Below are 14,215 nucleotides of genomic sequence, written 5' to 3' on the forward strand. Positions count from 1 at the left end.
CTGTGACCATGTCTCCCTCTAGTGTCTGGTCCCAGCCTGCTACTATCTCACAGCGAGGGGAGTTCTTCATTTCAAGGAGGAAAGATTTGTGTACTTGGTGCTAATGTCTTGGGGGTTCCGTTCGCCCTTGTGACTGTGGTGTGTGCGCGTGAGGTCACGGTTCATTACAAAGTGATCTCTGAACATAGGCCGTAAAGAACTTTGGGATCTTCCAGACTGAAAAACGTAATAGGGATGGAAGATACCGTAACAAATCTATTGCTATCTACAAATTCAGGTCCCTGTGAGGATGGTGAGGAGAGAACTCGCATCCTTCTGTTCCAAAAACAACCTCCTGAGCTAAAGAGAGAGCCAGTACAGGGTCTATGACACACAGTGATGCAGTTCTCTGATTCTCCATTAGAGGGCACTGGCACACACTAGCTAGTTTGTGGGGATATTACCAATTATGAGCTCTCTCTAGCTTATGGAGTGCCGCAAAAATGTCTCTTTTGAAAGAAAACTTGGTGACAAACAATGAGCAGCTTACAGTTAAGGATCATAATTACACACAGGTGCTGCATTGGGCCCTGGAGAAATTTGATCTCATGAATACCAAGAAATGAGCGATCCCTTGGCTCCTAAAGTGCGGGATTTGCCAGTAACCTGAAAAGGCTCTTTCCATCAGGAGCGCCAGGTGTTGCCACAATGCCGTTGAGTGGCCCAGGGCCCTCTGTGGCATCCCCTGTGTGGCTAGCAGAGAGCTACAAAATGAACATCCTTCTGACTGAACATTACCCTTCGGAGACTTTTATTTTCAGGTCTGCAATATCGTCTGTATTTTTTCCATCAACGGTCCACCAAACCTCTGTCCGGGAGTCCTTCAGAAAGGTGAAGTAGACTTCGCAGGGCAGAACAAGCTCAGCCCCTAGGAGACAAGGAAGAGCAGCTTAATGCTTCTGTATTCCAGAGCCAGTTATGGCCCGAGTTTAAATGGAAATTAAAAAGAACAGTCACAAGAGTGAAATGACTGCAAACTGCATGGACACTTTTAAAAAACACCACAATGGAGGCTCAAACTAAATGTATATTTCAAATAAAAAACACAGGAATAGGACCAAAAAAAATGCCACCATGGCTAAACAGCAGAGTAAAAGAGAAGGTTAAAGATAAAAAGACATCCTTTAAAACCTGGAAATCCTACTGAGGGAAATAGGAAGGAGTATAAAATCTGGCAGGCCAAAAAAGAATTTGAAGAGAAACTAGCAATAGACACAAACACTAACAGCAAAATATGTTGATAAACGCAAAGTAATGCACATTGGAAAACATAATCCCAACTAGACACACAAAACGATAACCACTCAAGGATGAAACTGTAGAGTCATCATGGTTAGTTCTCTGAAAACATCCACTCAATGTGCAACAGAGGTCAAAAAAGCTAACAGAATGTTAGGAACCATTAGGAAAGGGATAAATAATAAGAGAGAAATTATCATAATGCCATTATATAAATTCATGGTATGCCCACACCTGGAATACTGATCAGTTCTGGTCATCCCATCTCAAAAAAGATATATTAAAATTGGAAAAAGTACAGAGAAGGGCAACAAAAATTATTAGGGGTGTGGAACAGCTTCCATATGAGGAAAGATTAAAAAGACCGGGACTGTTCATCTTAGAAAAGAGATAACTAAGGGGGGATATGACAGAGGTCTATAAAGTCATGACTGGTGTGGATAAAGTGAATAAGGAAGTGTTATTTACCCCTTCACATAATGCAAGAACCATCCAATGGGCCACCCAATGAAATGAATAGATTTAAAAGAAAAAAAAGGCAGTACTTCTTCACATAACACACAGTCAACCTGTGGAACTCATTGCTGGGGGATGTTGTAAAGGCCAAAAGTATAACCGGGTTCAAAAAAGAATTACGTAAGTTCATGGCGGATAGGTCCATCAATGGCTATTAGTCAAGATGGTCAGCAATGCAACCCCCTGCCCTGGGTGTCCCTAAACTTCTGACTGCCAGAGGCTGGGAGTGGACGACAGGGGACGAATTGCTGGATAATTGCCTTGTTATGTTCATTCCCTCCGAAGTCCCTGGCATCAGCTATGTCAGAAGACAGGACACTTAGCTAGGTGGATGACTGGTCTGACCCAGTCTGGCCGTTCTTACGTTCTTATGAGTTCTCTCTCCCTACAGGAATGAGGCCAAAAAACGTTTTCAAATGTCTGTTCACCCCGTGATAATGGGAATATTTCACTTTTCTTTTACGAATATCAACACAAAATCTCTCCCTACCCAGGTACCGTTGTGGTTCCTAACACCACAGTGTGAGCGCCTATCATGGGGTATTCACCCCACACGTGCCTTGAAGGGGTTAATGTAGGCTAAGAAGGGGGCCAGTCAACCAGCCAGGCCATAGCTGAGGGGAATCAGGTGGAATGAGGGAGGAACGGGCCGGGCTGGGTTTACAAAAGCAGGAAGCTGACAGCAAAGGGGGCTGCAAGGAAGCAGACTGCAGTCACCACCTGGGAGAAGAGCAGTGTGTCTGGCCACCCAGGCAAGTAGCCTACGTTTACTCCCTGGGGGGAGGGAGTTGTGGGGCCGGCAGTGCCGGAGGAGTGGGGGAACCAGGTTAGGAAAGATGCAGGGAAAAGACAGCAAAGTCTGTGGTGGGTGACAGTGCCTCCCCCCCTTCCTCCCCCCCGCGCCCCCCCCCCCCCCGACACACAAGAATTGGCTTATTCTCACAACACGCCCGGGAGACAAGGCGGGGCTATTCTCTCCACTTTACAGATGGGGAACTGAGGTGCAGAGAGAGTAAGTGACTTGCCCAAGGTCCCACAGGAAGTCTGTGGCAGGACGCAGACTGAACTCCGTTCTTCTGAGCGTGAATCCAGTGCCTCCAATACAAAATCTTCCTGGTTATTATTACTCATGTTTGTTCTTTATTTATTATTTGTAATACTGCAGCTCCTGGAAGCTGTCCGTGCCTCATGACCAATGAAGAATGGGCTAGGTGCCGCACAAACCCAGCATAATCGAGGGTCCCTGCCCCGAAGAGCTTATAGTCTAAAGAGACCAGACACACACAGGGTCAGGGAAGTGGTAGCACACACCAGCAGAGTGAACTATGTGATGGTGGCCATGACTTCCTTTGTGGGGGCTGGTGGGGCGTTTAGTTAGGAGGAGATTGGCTACATGGAAAGAAATGGGTGTGGTGCAGGGGAGCAGAGGGGCAGGTGTGGAGTGAAGATGAGCTAAGGAGACTGTGTGAGGGGAGGGGAGGGTTAGTATAATCAGGCAATCAGCACCGAGCAGAGAAAGTCCAGTCACACCTGCAGGAAGTTCTCTGAATAACCTTTTTAAGCTGTGTTCTCGTGTCCCACAAATGGGCCTCGGCAATCTGGAAGTTAGAGAGAGGACAGCGTCTCATGCTGCTTGCAAAGCAATCACGGCCCCGCAGATGCTTTGGATAAAGGCATGAAAGAGAGCCGTGGGAAAGCTGGCAAACGAGAAGAACCTCTGTGCTCAATTTCATGGCTTAAGATAATCTTCCCCATCACCGCATGCAGGCTTCCCGGGTGGCGCGAGAATGGGCAGCTACCAGTGTGTTTTACCTGCTTCCAGCTCGTAGATTATTTTATCATTTGGAGAGATAAACTGCGGGGGCATTGCCTTCTCTGGAGATCCTGCAGACAAGAAAAGACAATCGGATTTCATTAGGATTTTGAATTATTTCAGACTATCTTATAGTAACTAACCACTGTATATGCCACACTCTAACGTCTGTGAGGTCCATACCCTAGGGTCATTCACTCCCTCCGGGTACCCCTCTCCCGCGTTATGGGCAGCTCTGAAGAGAGATCCTCTGCCCTGAAGATCCTACAGCCTGCGAGAAGGCAGGAATATACAGCAGCCACTAGAAAAACTAGACTCCATTTCTAATAGTGCGTCGAGATCAACACAGACAGGCTTTAACCTGCACTACACAACCGTGACAGGGGCTATGCATTCACGTGCCAGCAGAGGCCAGCCCAGATCAGCTCATCCTCGCTGGAACTTCTCGCCTAGCCTGAGATGTGTCCTTGGGAGTCACGTGCCAGGGAAGGCTGGGCCCCCGCAAACCAAAATGCACTCCTGGCAGTGGCAAGTTAATCAATTTATTTATGCCCAGGAGTCTGAGGGGAGACCAATCGTCAGTCACCCACAAGAGCCTTCTCCAGATCTTTTCATTCCTGCGGCTACAATGCTGCAGGTTCTTTCTCCTCCTTACCTACTACCTTCACCCTTATGGTTCTGGTGAGGTTGTGGGTCCGTCCGTTCTCCTTGTAGGTCACAATGCAGGTGTAGTTGCCTTCGTACACACTGCGGACGATGCCAATGATGAGCTTTGGGCCCTCCGGATATCGGTCATGGAAGCCTTTCACCAACACGCAGTTCTGGAAGCAGACAGAAGAAAGCTACGCTTTAGGAACTAGACTACAGAAACTTGTTTTAAATCCTCCTATAAAAACCTACAGGAAAAGCCTAGGAGGCAGCATTTGGATTCTGATTCAGTTCAGGCTAAGGTCTAGTTCCTACTGTATCAAAATCTCATGAGTCCAATAAGGTGAGGGGGCCACTTGCCCACCCAGTGTCTCAGTTTCCCCAGATGGAGCGAATTACTTTTCAGGAAAGGTTAAAGCTGGGATAGTCAAAGGAACTGGAAGGAATTAAGCACCCCTCCCCCAGTTAACTGGATGTCTATCTCCTTTTTGCCTCTCTTCCAAGCAGTGTGAGTTCTTGGGGCTCTTCAGGTCAGTTTCCCATTGATGGAGAAATCACTGATGTAGAAATGGAACTACAGACCGGTCACGGGGAACTACAGACCGGTCAGCCTCACCTCAATCCCTGGAAAGATCATGGAGCAGGTCCTTAAGGAATCCATTTTAAGGCACTTGGAAGAGAGGAAGGTGATCAGGAACAGTCAACACGGATTCACCAAGGGAAAGTCATGCCTGACCAACCTGATTGCTTTCTATGATGAGAGGACTGGCTCTGTGGATGTGGGGAAGGCGGTGGATGTGATATACCTTGACTTTAGCAAAGCTTTTGATACGGTTTCTCACAGTATTCTTATCAGCAAGTTACAGAAGTATGGGTTGGATGAATGGACTATAAAATGGATAGTGAACTGGCTAGAGCATAGGGCTCAACGAGTAGTGATCAATGGCTCCATGTCTAGCTGGCAACCGGTCACAAGCGGAGTGCCCCAGGGGTCAGTCCTGGGGCCGGTTTTGTTCAACATCTTTATTAATGATCTGGAGGATGGGGTAGATTGCACCCTCAGCAAGTTTGCGGACGACACTAAGCTGGGGGGAGTGGTAGATACCCTGCAAGGTAGGGATAGGATACAGAGTGACCTAAACAAACTGGAGGATTGGGCCAAAAGAAATCTAATGAGGTTCAACAAAGAAAAGTGCAGAGTCCTCCACTTAGGAAGAAAGAATCCCATGCACAGCTATAGACTGGGGACCGACGAGCTGGGCAGCAGCTCTGCAGAAAAGGACCTGGGGGTAACGGTGGATAAAAAGCTGGATATGAGTCAGCAGTGTGCCCTGGTTGGCAAGAAGGCCAATGGCATATTGGGCTGCATTAGGAGGGGCATTGCTAGCAGGTCACGGGAAGTGATTATTCCCCTCTATTCGGCATTGGTGAGGCCGCATTTAGAATATTGTGTCCAGTTTTGGGCCCCCCAATACAAAAAGGATGTGGACAAGTTGGAGAGAGTCCAGCGGAGGGCAACAAAAATGATTAGGGGGCTGGAGCACAGGACTTATGAGGAGAGGCTGAGGGAACTGGGCTTGTTTAGTCTGCAAAAGAGAAGAGTGAGGGGGATTTGATAGCGGCCTTTAACTACCTGAAAGGGGGTTCTAGGGAGGATGGGGCTAGGCTGTTCTCGGTGGTGTCAGATGACAGAACAAGGAGCAACGGTCTCAAGTTGCAGGGAGGGAGGTCTAGGTTGGACATTAGGAAAAAGTTTTTTACTAGGAGGGTGGTGAAGCACTGGAATGGGTTACCTAGGGAGGTGGTGGAATCTCCATCCTTAGAGGTTTTTAAGCTGCGGCTTGACAAAGCCCTGGTTGGGATGATATAGCAGAGGTTAGTCCTGCTTTGAGCAGGGGGTTGGACTAGATGACCTCCTGAGGTCCCTTCCAACTCTAATATTCTATGATTCTATGATTCTATGAATTTCCTTAGTTTCACTTCTTTATTCACACTATAGGCATCTGTCCTCGAACAGAAGATGACACAACCAGCCTGCAGGCAAATCCCCTCTTTCAGAAATAACAGCCCAGGCACCAACACCCACTTCCCAGGGAGCAGCTCTGCATCAAGAATTAGAGAGATGAAGACACAGCGAACGCCCTCATTGTTTACAACAGCTCCCCCGAAGAACCCACATCACAAAATTAACAAGACAGAGTGTCTTCAGACTTACACTGCTCACACAGTATGAAGGCGAATATGTGAGACTGTAACAGTGCCAGCTGGGGACTCCTGCCATAACGTTCCTTAAACTCCTTGGGCCACGAGGCTCTTTTAGGCTGTGATTTTCAGAGTTTCAAAGTTGTGCTGAGCACCCAGAGCTCCCACTAATGCTGACCGGATCTGTGGGTGCTCAGCACCTCTGAAAATTAGCCCATAAATGCACACCGCTCAGCTAAGCAGTGAACAAAGGGGAGACATAACTATCAACAAATTATTTGGAGGGTATAAACACCAAGAAAGAAGAAGAAGAATTTAGATCAGTCCGAAGGGGTAAAAGTCAGAGTAATGGGATGAAATTAAAAAGGAAAACCTCGGGCCAGATGTCAGAGGAAAATTCCTATGAGAGCTACGGGGGCTGTGGAAAGGTTTGCAAGGGAAGTGATGGAACACTGTGGCAAGTAAAACCTTAACCATCTTTGCACTTCTAATGCTTTTATCGCTGAAGAATCTGGGTACCAAGAAAACTGCCTGGATAAAAATTTGTCTCCACCCCTCCCCTTTATCTGTGTTGGGTTTTGCCTCTTCTTTCTCTCTACAAAAGTGAGTTCAGGTTCTGTAGGAAATTATCCTGAATAGGCAAGGTGATAGTGACCTAGTAGATTTATTCCATCTCTAACTTATCAGATCCTGTAAGAGAAAGAGCTCTTTGCTATATTGAGCTGTGGGAAGGGTGAGGATCCCAGAAGAAAGAAAGATACAAAAGTAAAAAAAAGGAGAAGAAAACTTCACCGTATTCACAAACTGATATCAAGTTTCAAGGACACATCCTCAGCTGGGTGTCAATTGGAGCAGCATTATTGCTCTCAATGGGACTATGTTAACTGAGGTCAGTTGAGGATTTGACCAAAAGAAATCCACTGTACAGGAACTTTAATAAGCCTTCCTCTTTGTCAGACAAAGTAAGAAGCCTGTACCAAGTGCCAAGGTCCTTTTTCAGAATGGGGTTATGCTGATGACATCTTGACTGTCATAAAAGCCAAAGATTTGTACATTTTCTAAGAGATGATTTCTGAATGGTGCATTTCCAACTCAGATTTATCTTAATGTAACGGTTTAAGACAAAGGAAATATACCATTGTTAATGGCTTTTACGAGGCAAAGAATGGCTTGCTGTCTGCAAAATGATTTAAATGGGGCTTTTTGTTCATTCTGCTAATTGACTGTCAATATTTGAATGCCAATGGATGCTGCAAATTAGTCATTTACAACACCAAAATGAAGACATTCCTCTTGGCCCAAAAGGAAGGGTTTTAGTGAGACCAGATATACTGATTCCCAAATGTCGCTAGTGAGCAGCTCCATGCCTATGGCACCTTCCAGCTAAGAATCAAAATGTGCCGTATAAACATCAGTGATTTTAGCCTCTCAGCCCGCACATCCACTGAGACTTCCTAGGGGATTCTCGACTAGCTACTAACATCCTTACCACTGTGTCATCTAGTCCTACTCAGAGCAGAGCGGGACACTGCTCTGACTATCGCCAGCCAGGGCCAGGGGGATCTCGTTCTCGTCAGAATAAAGAAAACCGCAGAAAAGACATCAAGGTTTTCAAAAGCGAGGAGCACCCAACTGTAGACCCCAGAAAGGGGCCTAATTTTCAGGTCGAACCTCCAGTCGGGCACCCAAAAATCACTCGTCACTTTCAAAGCTCTTGACCGAATGGTAATATTCAGCCATAGATGTCAAAGCGCTTTACAGATGGGGAAACTGAGGCACAGAACAGGCACGTGACCTGCCCAAGATCTCCAGAGTCCCAGTCTACCACCCTTCCCACAAGGCCACCCTGAGGCTAAACTCTTCCTTGTTAGGCCCCCAATCCCGCATCACTGCTGGCCAGGGAAGTTTTACTGCTGATTTCAAAGGGAGCGAGATCATAGCAGCAGCTCTGCTAATTTCAACTGAGTTGCTGCAGGGAGTTTGGGGGTAGAAGTTTGTCTCCTGGTTCTTAAATGGCCCAGCTTTCGGACGAGAAGCACTGCAACCCGCTGCCCGGCCAACGGCAAAGCTCCTTTTCTTACCCTGTACCAGCTGACAGTCGGCGTTACGCTGGGTGGATAAAATCCATCAATATCGGGGCAAATGATCTTCTCGTTAGTATACTCCAAATAGAACAACTGTTCGGTGGGTTTTATTGAATGGCTGACGCAAGAAGATTGGTCCTTCTGAACAACCTCCAGGGGAAAAGCAACCTTACTGCAATAGGTTGTGTTTCTAAGGACAAAGGAGGGTACGGGGAGGGAAATGCGATTAGTTTGGTCTAGTTTACTTACGGCATCGAATGAAATCAAATTAAAAGCCACGGTTCGTGTCGTGGAAATCACGGCTCTGAGGAGGTAGATACAGCCTGAATGGTTGCATTTGCATGTCGGAAGAAAACTCCCGACAGACACAGCAGCCGTACAATGCATTAGAAAAGCCTAACGACTGTTTTCCCCATGCACAGACAACTCATGGACTGTACCATCCTTTACGACTGTAATGAAAACAAGGGGGTCTGAGGCATGACGGGGAAGCCAGATGGAGATCTCTTTGTTGCTTTGGGGACGCTCCATTCATTTTCTCCTGCGCTTGGAGCTGGTTTTAATCCCTGGAACTCTTTCTGAGTATCAGGAAACTCTGGCAAACTAGCATCCAGTTGGCATATCACCCTGCATCTGAAGCTCTCTCCACTCCCTATACAGAGATTGTTCCTCAAAGGAGAGGGCGTGTGGATTTTGCCAGTCTTCTCTTGCAGTTAGCACCGAGAGGCACGTGCATTAATGTCTGCCAGGTGCTAAGCCTTATTATAATATGAATTCACGTGGCGCCGAGAATGCTTTAATTGTCACATTCCTTCACCATTCATTCTTACCTACGTGGCCTTCACCCGTCATTAAGATATCAAGCTAGCAACACATTTCTTGTCACATACAAGGCATCTGAGTGCCCTAAAAGTCTGACACCCAGAGCCCTACTGCATTGCTTACCTGAGCATGCAGGTGTAATTCCCAGTGTCGTTGAGCAGGGCGGGTCGAAACCAAAGGGTGTCTTTTTCCTTACTGATCCGATTGTCCGGGAGACGGAAGTTGATTGGCTCCTCCAGGTCCCAGTCCTTCCCGATCCAGTACCAGATAAGGGTTAAGCCAGCCGAATGGGCCGTGCTGTAGTTGTACTTTAAGAAGGCCTCGAAGAGCGGGCATTTGATCCTGGCTGGCTCCCCGTTGTAGACCTGGATTTGTTTCATGGTGTCCACTCCCCAGTCATCACAGCGCTCTAGGAGCAGAACAGACAACGTAGCTTTCATGCGGGCAGAAAAGAACGGCTGTGTATGTGCTCCTGCTCCCATTGAAATCAACACGTCTAGTGACTTCAGTGGAGACAGAGATGGCCCCTTGCGCTGGTGTGCTAGAATGCTGCCTTCAGAATACCGGGCACATGGACACCAGCGGCCTTCTTTGTGCTTTTCCTACAATTTCCTAAGACACGCGTCCCTGCCAGGGCCACATCACAGGACATGAGCTGGTAGAGCCAGGCTTCCTGGAGAGCATGGAGAGAAATCCTACCTGAAAATGACTCCTCGATGGAACATTACGCCGCAGCTGTGTGTGTTTCTGGGCCGGGAAGGTAGGATATTTCGTGGCGATAGACTCAATGAACGTTGCCACAGAACTTAGGGGTGGTTGCTGCAGAATTCAGGGGCACTATGATGCCAACTACACAGGGACCTGTTTATATGATAGCGTGGCAAGGTTGCTGGTAGTAAAGCTGGGGGACGTGGCATGGAAGGAGGCACAGTGGACTCCATTGGGGAAGGTTCTCCAGACATAGGAAGCAGCACGGGAAAAGGAACAGAGCCCTGAGCGGCATTCCCACGGCTCCACGTCATAAAATAGCATCTGTGGGCATTCACTGCAGGGTCTGGGAGAGGCAGGAGCTGGGCTGGGAGGAGGGAAGCTGCTGAGCAAACCCACATGCATCTTCCTCGATAACAAAGGAATAAAGACACGTCACAGGCAAAAGGCCCATTGTTCTTTAGCGGGCGTCTCTCTTTCCTGAGTTTGCATCAGCACGGAAGTGCCCCAGTAAATCAGACACGGGATGGAACTGAATCCCAAAGCCACCGAGCTGGCAAGCCAATTCCCCTCTGCTGGCTGAGGGAGGCTAGTGGTGTGACACCACATCCTGGCTCAGACAGCAGCCCGGCACGCTTCCCCAGCATTTGCGAGGGCACACATAGGACACAGGGCCGTGTCTTGTTGCCAGGTGGGAGGTGTCAGCTAGTGCAAAGCCGCCTACTCACGCTAACCCAGAAAACCAGAGTGACTCACACAGAAAACAGTTCAGATGCAGCAGTACATTCAGATACTATGACAATGCAGGCGGGAGTGGATTTACCACAGAGCCTCTCATGCGTGCAGAGATTGCAGGAGCATTGCTAGGCAGAAAACCAGAGTCCTCAGACCTATTTTCTTTGGGCCAATCCTGCTGTCTCCCATTGCCTTCTCTCCCGTTGCCTTTGAGGGACCAGGCCCTTTTGGCACATTCTCTTCCTCAAAGGGACTGTGGGAAGTATTTTGGCCCAAAATCTGCAACAGGGTGAAGAGCGGAGCTAACACAACCTAACAGGACTCAGCAACCCTAGCTTGTAAAACTAAGAGCTACTTAAATGTATGAGTTGAAGAATCTGGCCCAATCTGCATATAAACGTTTGCCCAAGATTTTAAAAATGCAAATGAAAACTGAATGTGTATTCCCTGGGCGTGTGAGAAGCCCAAACTGGCAGGAGAAACTTAGTGAAAACGGTAAACCCGAAGCCAAGTTGAGCAGAGTCATGTCCTTCTTCAATCTGAGTGCAGAAAGCAAACGGCATAAAGAGTGAAAACTGAAATTAAAAATCATTTCCCTTTCAACTCTCGGGACGGTATTTTCAAAAGCACACAGCATCGCCCTAATGCTGCTCCTAGTCAAGTCAGTGGTAAAACTCCTACGGACTGCCCTGGGGCCAGAGTCAGGCCAAGGTGAAGTGGTATTGAAAACCTTTTCCTGCAAGTCCAAGACAGGGAGGTGGGAATTTGCTGACCGGCATCACAGTCAACGCTGAATGGGACCAGTACATTGCTACGCTGCTTAGAACCAGGAGGTCTAGGCCTCTTGATTTACGCAAGGGCAAGACTTCAAAGTTATTAACAAGGCAGACAGCTCAGCCAGTGACTGCCTGCTACATGCATGATGGAGCTTGACTGCCATTTGCTTTAGGGCTATTTATTTTCACAAAGAAAGCCTACAGCCTCATCCCCGCCTCTGCGTCCCATGAAGGGACGGGAAGGGCTGTCCTTCCCCTGTGATGTCTTGGGATCAGATCAGGGGACTGGACAACGGGACTCCTGGGGTCCGTTCTCACCTGCGCTCTGTCTGCCACTGAGGTCACTCTAGCCCCTTGGGCGGTGACCGTCGTCTTTATTACTTCAAATGGCAGGGCCAGCGGGGAAAGAAACCTATGTGAAAATGGCCGGGCTGAAGTTCCTGGGCTCAGGGCCAACGAGCTCTGCAATCCTGAACAATCCTTTGTACTCTGGAAGAACCCCCCAGGCAGCACTGTAAAACTCTGCTTACTCATCCTCCCAGGGCGTGGCGGTGGCAGGGGGGCTGGAACAATTTTTACAGTGGGGGGTGCTGAGAGCCAGGGAACCAAATCGTAAACCCTGTGTATAATGGAAACCACTTCAAGCCAGAGCATGCGGCCGTACGCCTCGTTCCAGCACCTGTGGCTGGGGGTGTTTTGTGGACGGCCAAGCAAAATATAATTTTGGCTTTCCAGTATTGGCAACCACTGTGGTAACAGGTGGGCAAGGAGACATGTTAGCTGGGCTGGGTACGTTTTCCTGACCGTTTAGTAAGGCTGTCAAAAGGAACCTGCTGCCTGGATCCAGGAGTCAAGACATGCTCAGGAATCGCAGCTTGGAGACGGTGCAGGCTCCAAGCCTCAGTGAATGCAGCAGGTGACCGTGCTGCTAAAGAATGGCTGCCCCATCCACCCCAAAGCAGGGCAACGAAAACGATGAGGGGGCTGGAGCACAATACTTATGAGGAAAGGCTGAAGGAACTAGGCTTGTTTAGTCTGCAGAAGAGAAGAATGAGGGGGGATTTGATAGCAGCCTTTAACTACCTGAAAGGGGGTTCCAGGGAGGATGGAGCTAGGCTGTTCTCAGTGGTGGCAGATGGCAGAACAAGGAGCAACGGTCTCAAATTGCAGTGGGAGAGGTCTAGGTTGGAAACTTTTTCACCAGGCGGGTGGTGAAGCACTGGAATGGGTTACCTAGGGAAGTGGTGGAATCTCTATCCTTAGAGGTTTTGAAGGCCCAGCTTGACAAAGCCCTTGCTGGGATGGTTTAGTTGGGTTTGGTCCTGCTTTGAGCAGGGGGTTGGACAAGCTGACCTCCTGAGCTCCCTTCCAACCCTCATCTTCTATGATAACAGGGAGGCAGTGACTGCTCCCAGCCCTCTGAACACTGCAAGGGCGCAGGACAGAAAGCCAAGGCCTGTCAGTCGCAATGTGGATGGCAGAAACAAGCGGTATATCTGACGTTTAAACCTTTGGACTCCGCTCTAGCCCCTTCCACCAGGCTCAGGCTGCTGTGAAAGGATGCAGCCGTGTGGCCAGCACTCCCGTGCCGATGTGCAGTTAGATCTACAATAGTCGGTGCCTCATGCCTGAGAGGTTGGGTTTTGTCAAGGAAAACACACACACACACACACACACACACACACACACACCCTTTTCTTTCATTTCAGTGGCTCTTTTCCCAGTGCGGCTAATGCCCTTTGCTGCTGTGACTAACTCGCCACTATAGCAGAACAATGCAGAACCTGCTGGGTTTGTCAGGCCTGGAGAGCGCTGGCTGTATCATTTTCCCAGGATGTAGGAGATCTAATCGGTGCTGGAAACTGATCTTGATTTGTTTGTGTTCAGCAGTGTTTTGTGAGCCGGCTCCCTGCCCCACTCCTCCCCCCGCCCCAATCCATCAGGCTTCATTAGACGTGCAGAAACCTATCTGCCGCTGGTGCCAGAGAGCGCATAACACTTCCAGTGGCCATGTCAGTAGTGACAAGGGCATTTCGTCCTTCCCAGGACACTTCAAATCCCGTAAAATATCTTTCCACAACACACAGGGTTTCATAGGATCATAGCAGATTAGGTTGGAAGGGACCTCAGGAGGTCATCTAGAGTTCCACCCTTGCTCAAAGCGGATGCTCCGCCGCGCCCATAATCCACAATGCCCTGTGCCCTGACTGGAACAACGATACCAAGGAGGGCTTCCTGGATCAGGGCCAGAGGACCTGCCTGAACTCAGGGTGCAGTCAGTGGAGTCAGTGGAGCTACCTGGGTTTCAGCTACCTCAGGCTCTGGCTGTCACAGTCCAGTGAGACAGCCCCACGGCCCGAGCCAACTGGCATGGGCCAGCGGTGGGTTTTTCTTCGCTGTGTAGACAGAACCTCAGAGACTGCAGCAATGGGCGTATTAAAGATGCCTAACAGAGAGAGCTGAAAAAACTCAATTACAGTCCGCGGATACTCACCCTGGCGATGCCAATACAGTTCAATTTTCAAATAATTCATGCAAGTATCACTGTCATTCGTATGAATTTGTACCACTGCAGTCTCACGCCTGAGGTCCCACTCAGCTTGCTGCTGTACAAACAGAGTAAGAGCCACTCC

At 48.7% G+C, this 14,215-nt stretch overlaps 1 protein-coding gene across 4 annotated transcripts in view; it reads right to left on the reverse strand.

The window, feature by feature from the left end:
• The window catches only part of IL1RAP (interleukin 1 receptor accessory protein), a 58,020-nt gene that overhangs the window by 20,295 nt on the left and 23,510 nt on the right, over positions 1-14,215 (reverse strand). For all 4 annotated transcript variants that reach the window (XM_067561013.1, XM_067561014.1, XM_067561016.1 and 1 more), the window contains exons 3-7: positions 9,487-9,772; positions 8,539-8,731; positions 4,263-4,428; positions 3,607-3,678; positions 778-907 (exon numbers count right to left, since the gene is read on the reverse strand). In XM_067561013.1, the coding sequence (XP_067417114.1) occupies positions 778-907; positions 3,607-3,678; positions 4,263-4,428; positions 8,539-8,731; positions 9,487-9,772 (847 nt within the window). The remainder of the gene's footprint in view (positions 1-777; positions 908-3,606; positions 3,679-4,262; positions 4,429-8,538; positions 8,732-9,486; positions 9,773-14,215) is intronic.

The sequence above is a fragment of the Emydura macquarii genome, unplaced genomic scaffold (assembly GCF_026122565.2).
Source record: "Emydura macquarii macquarii isolate MOO-44397 ecotype Brisbane River unplaced genomic scaffold, CSIRO-AGI_Emac_v2 contig_2365, whole genome shotgun sequence".
Lineage (NCBI taxonomy): Eukaryota > Metazoa > Chordata > Testudines > Chelidae > Emydura > Emydura macquarii.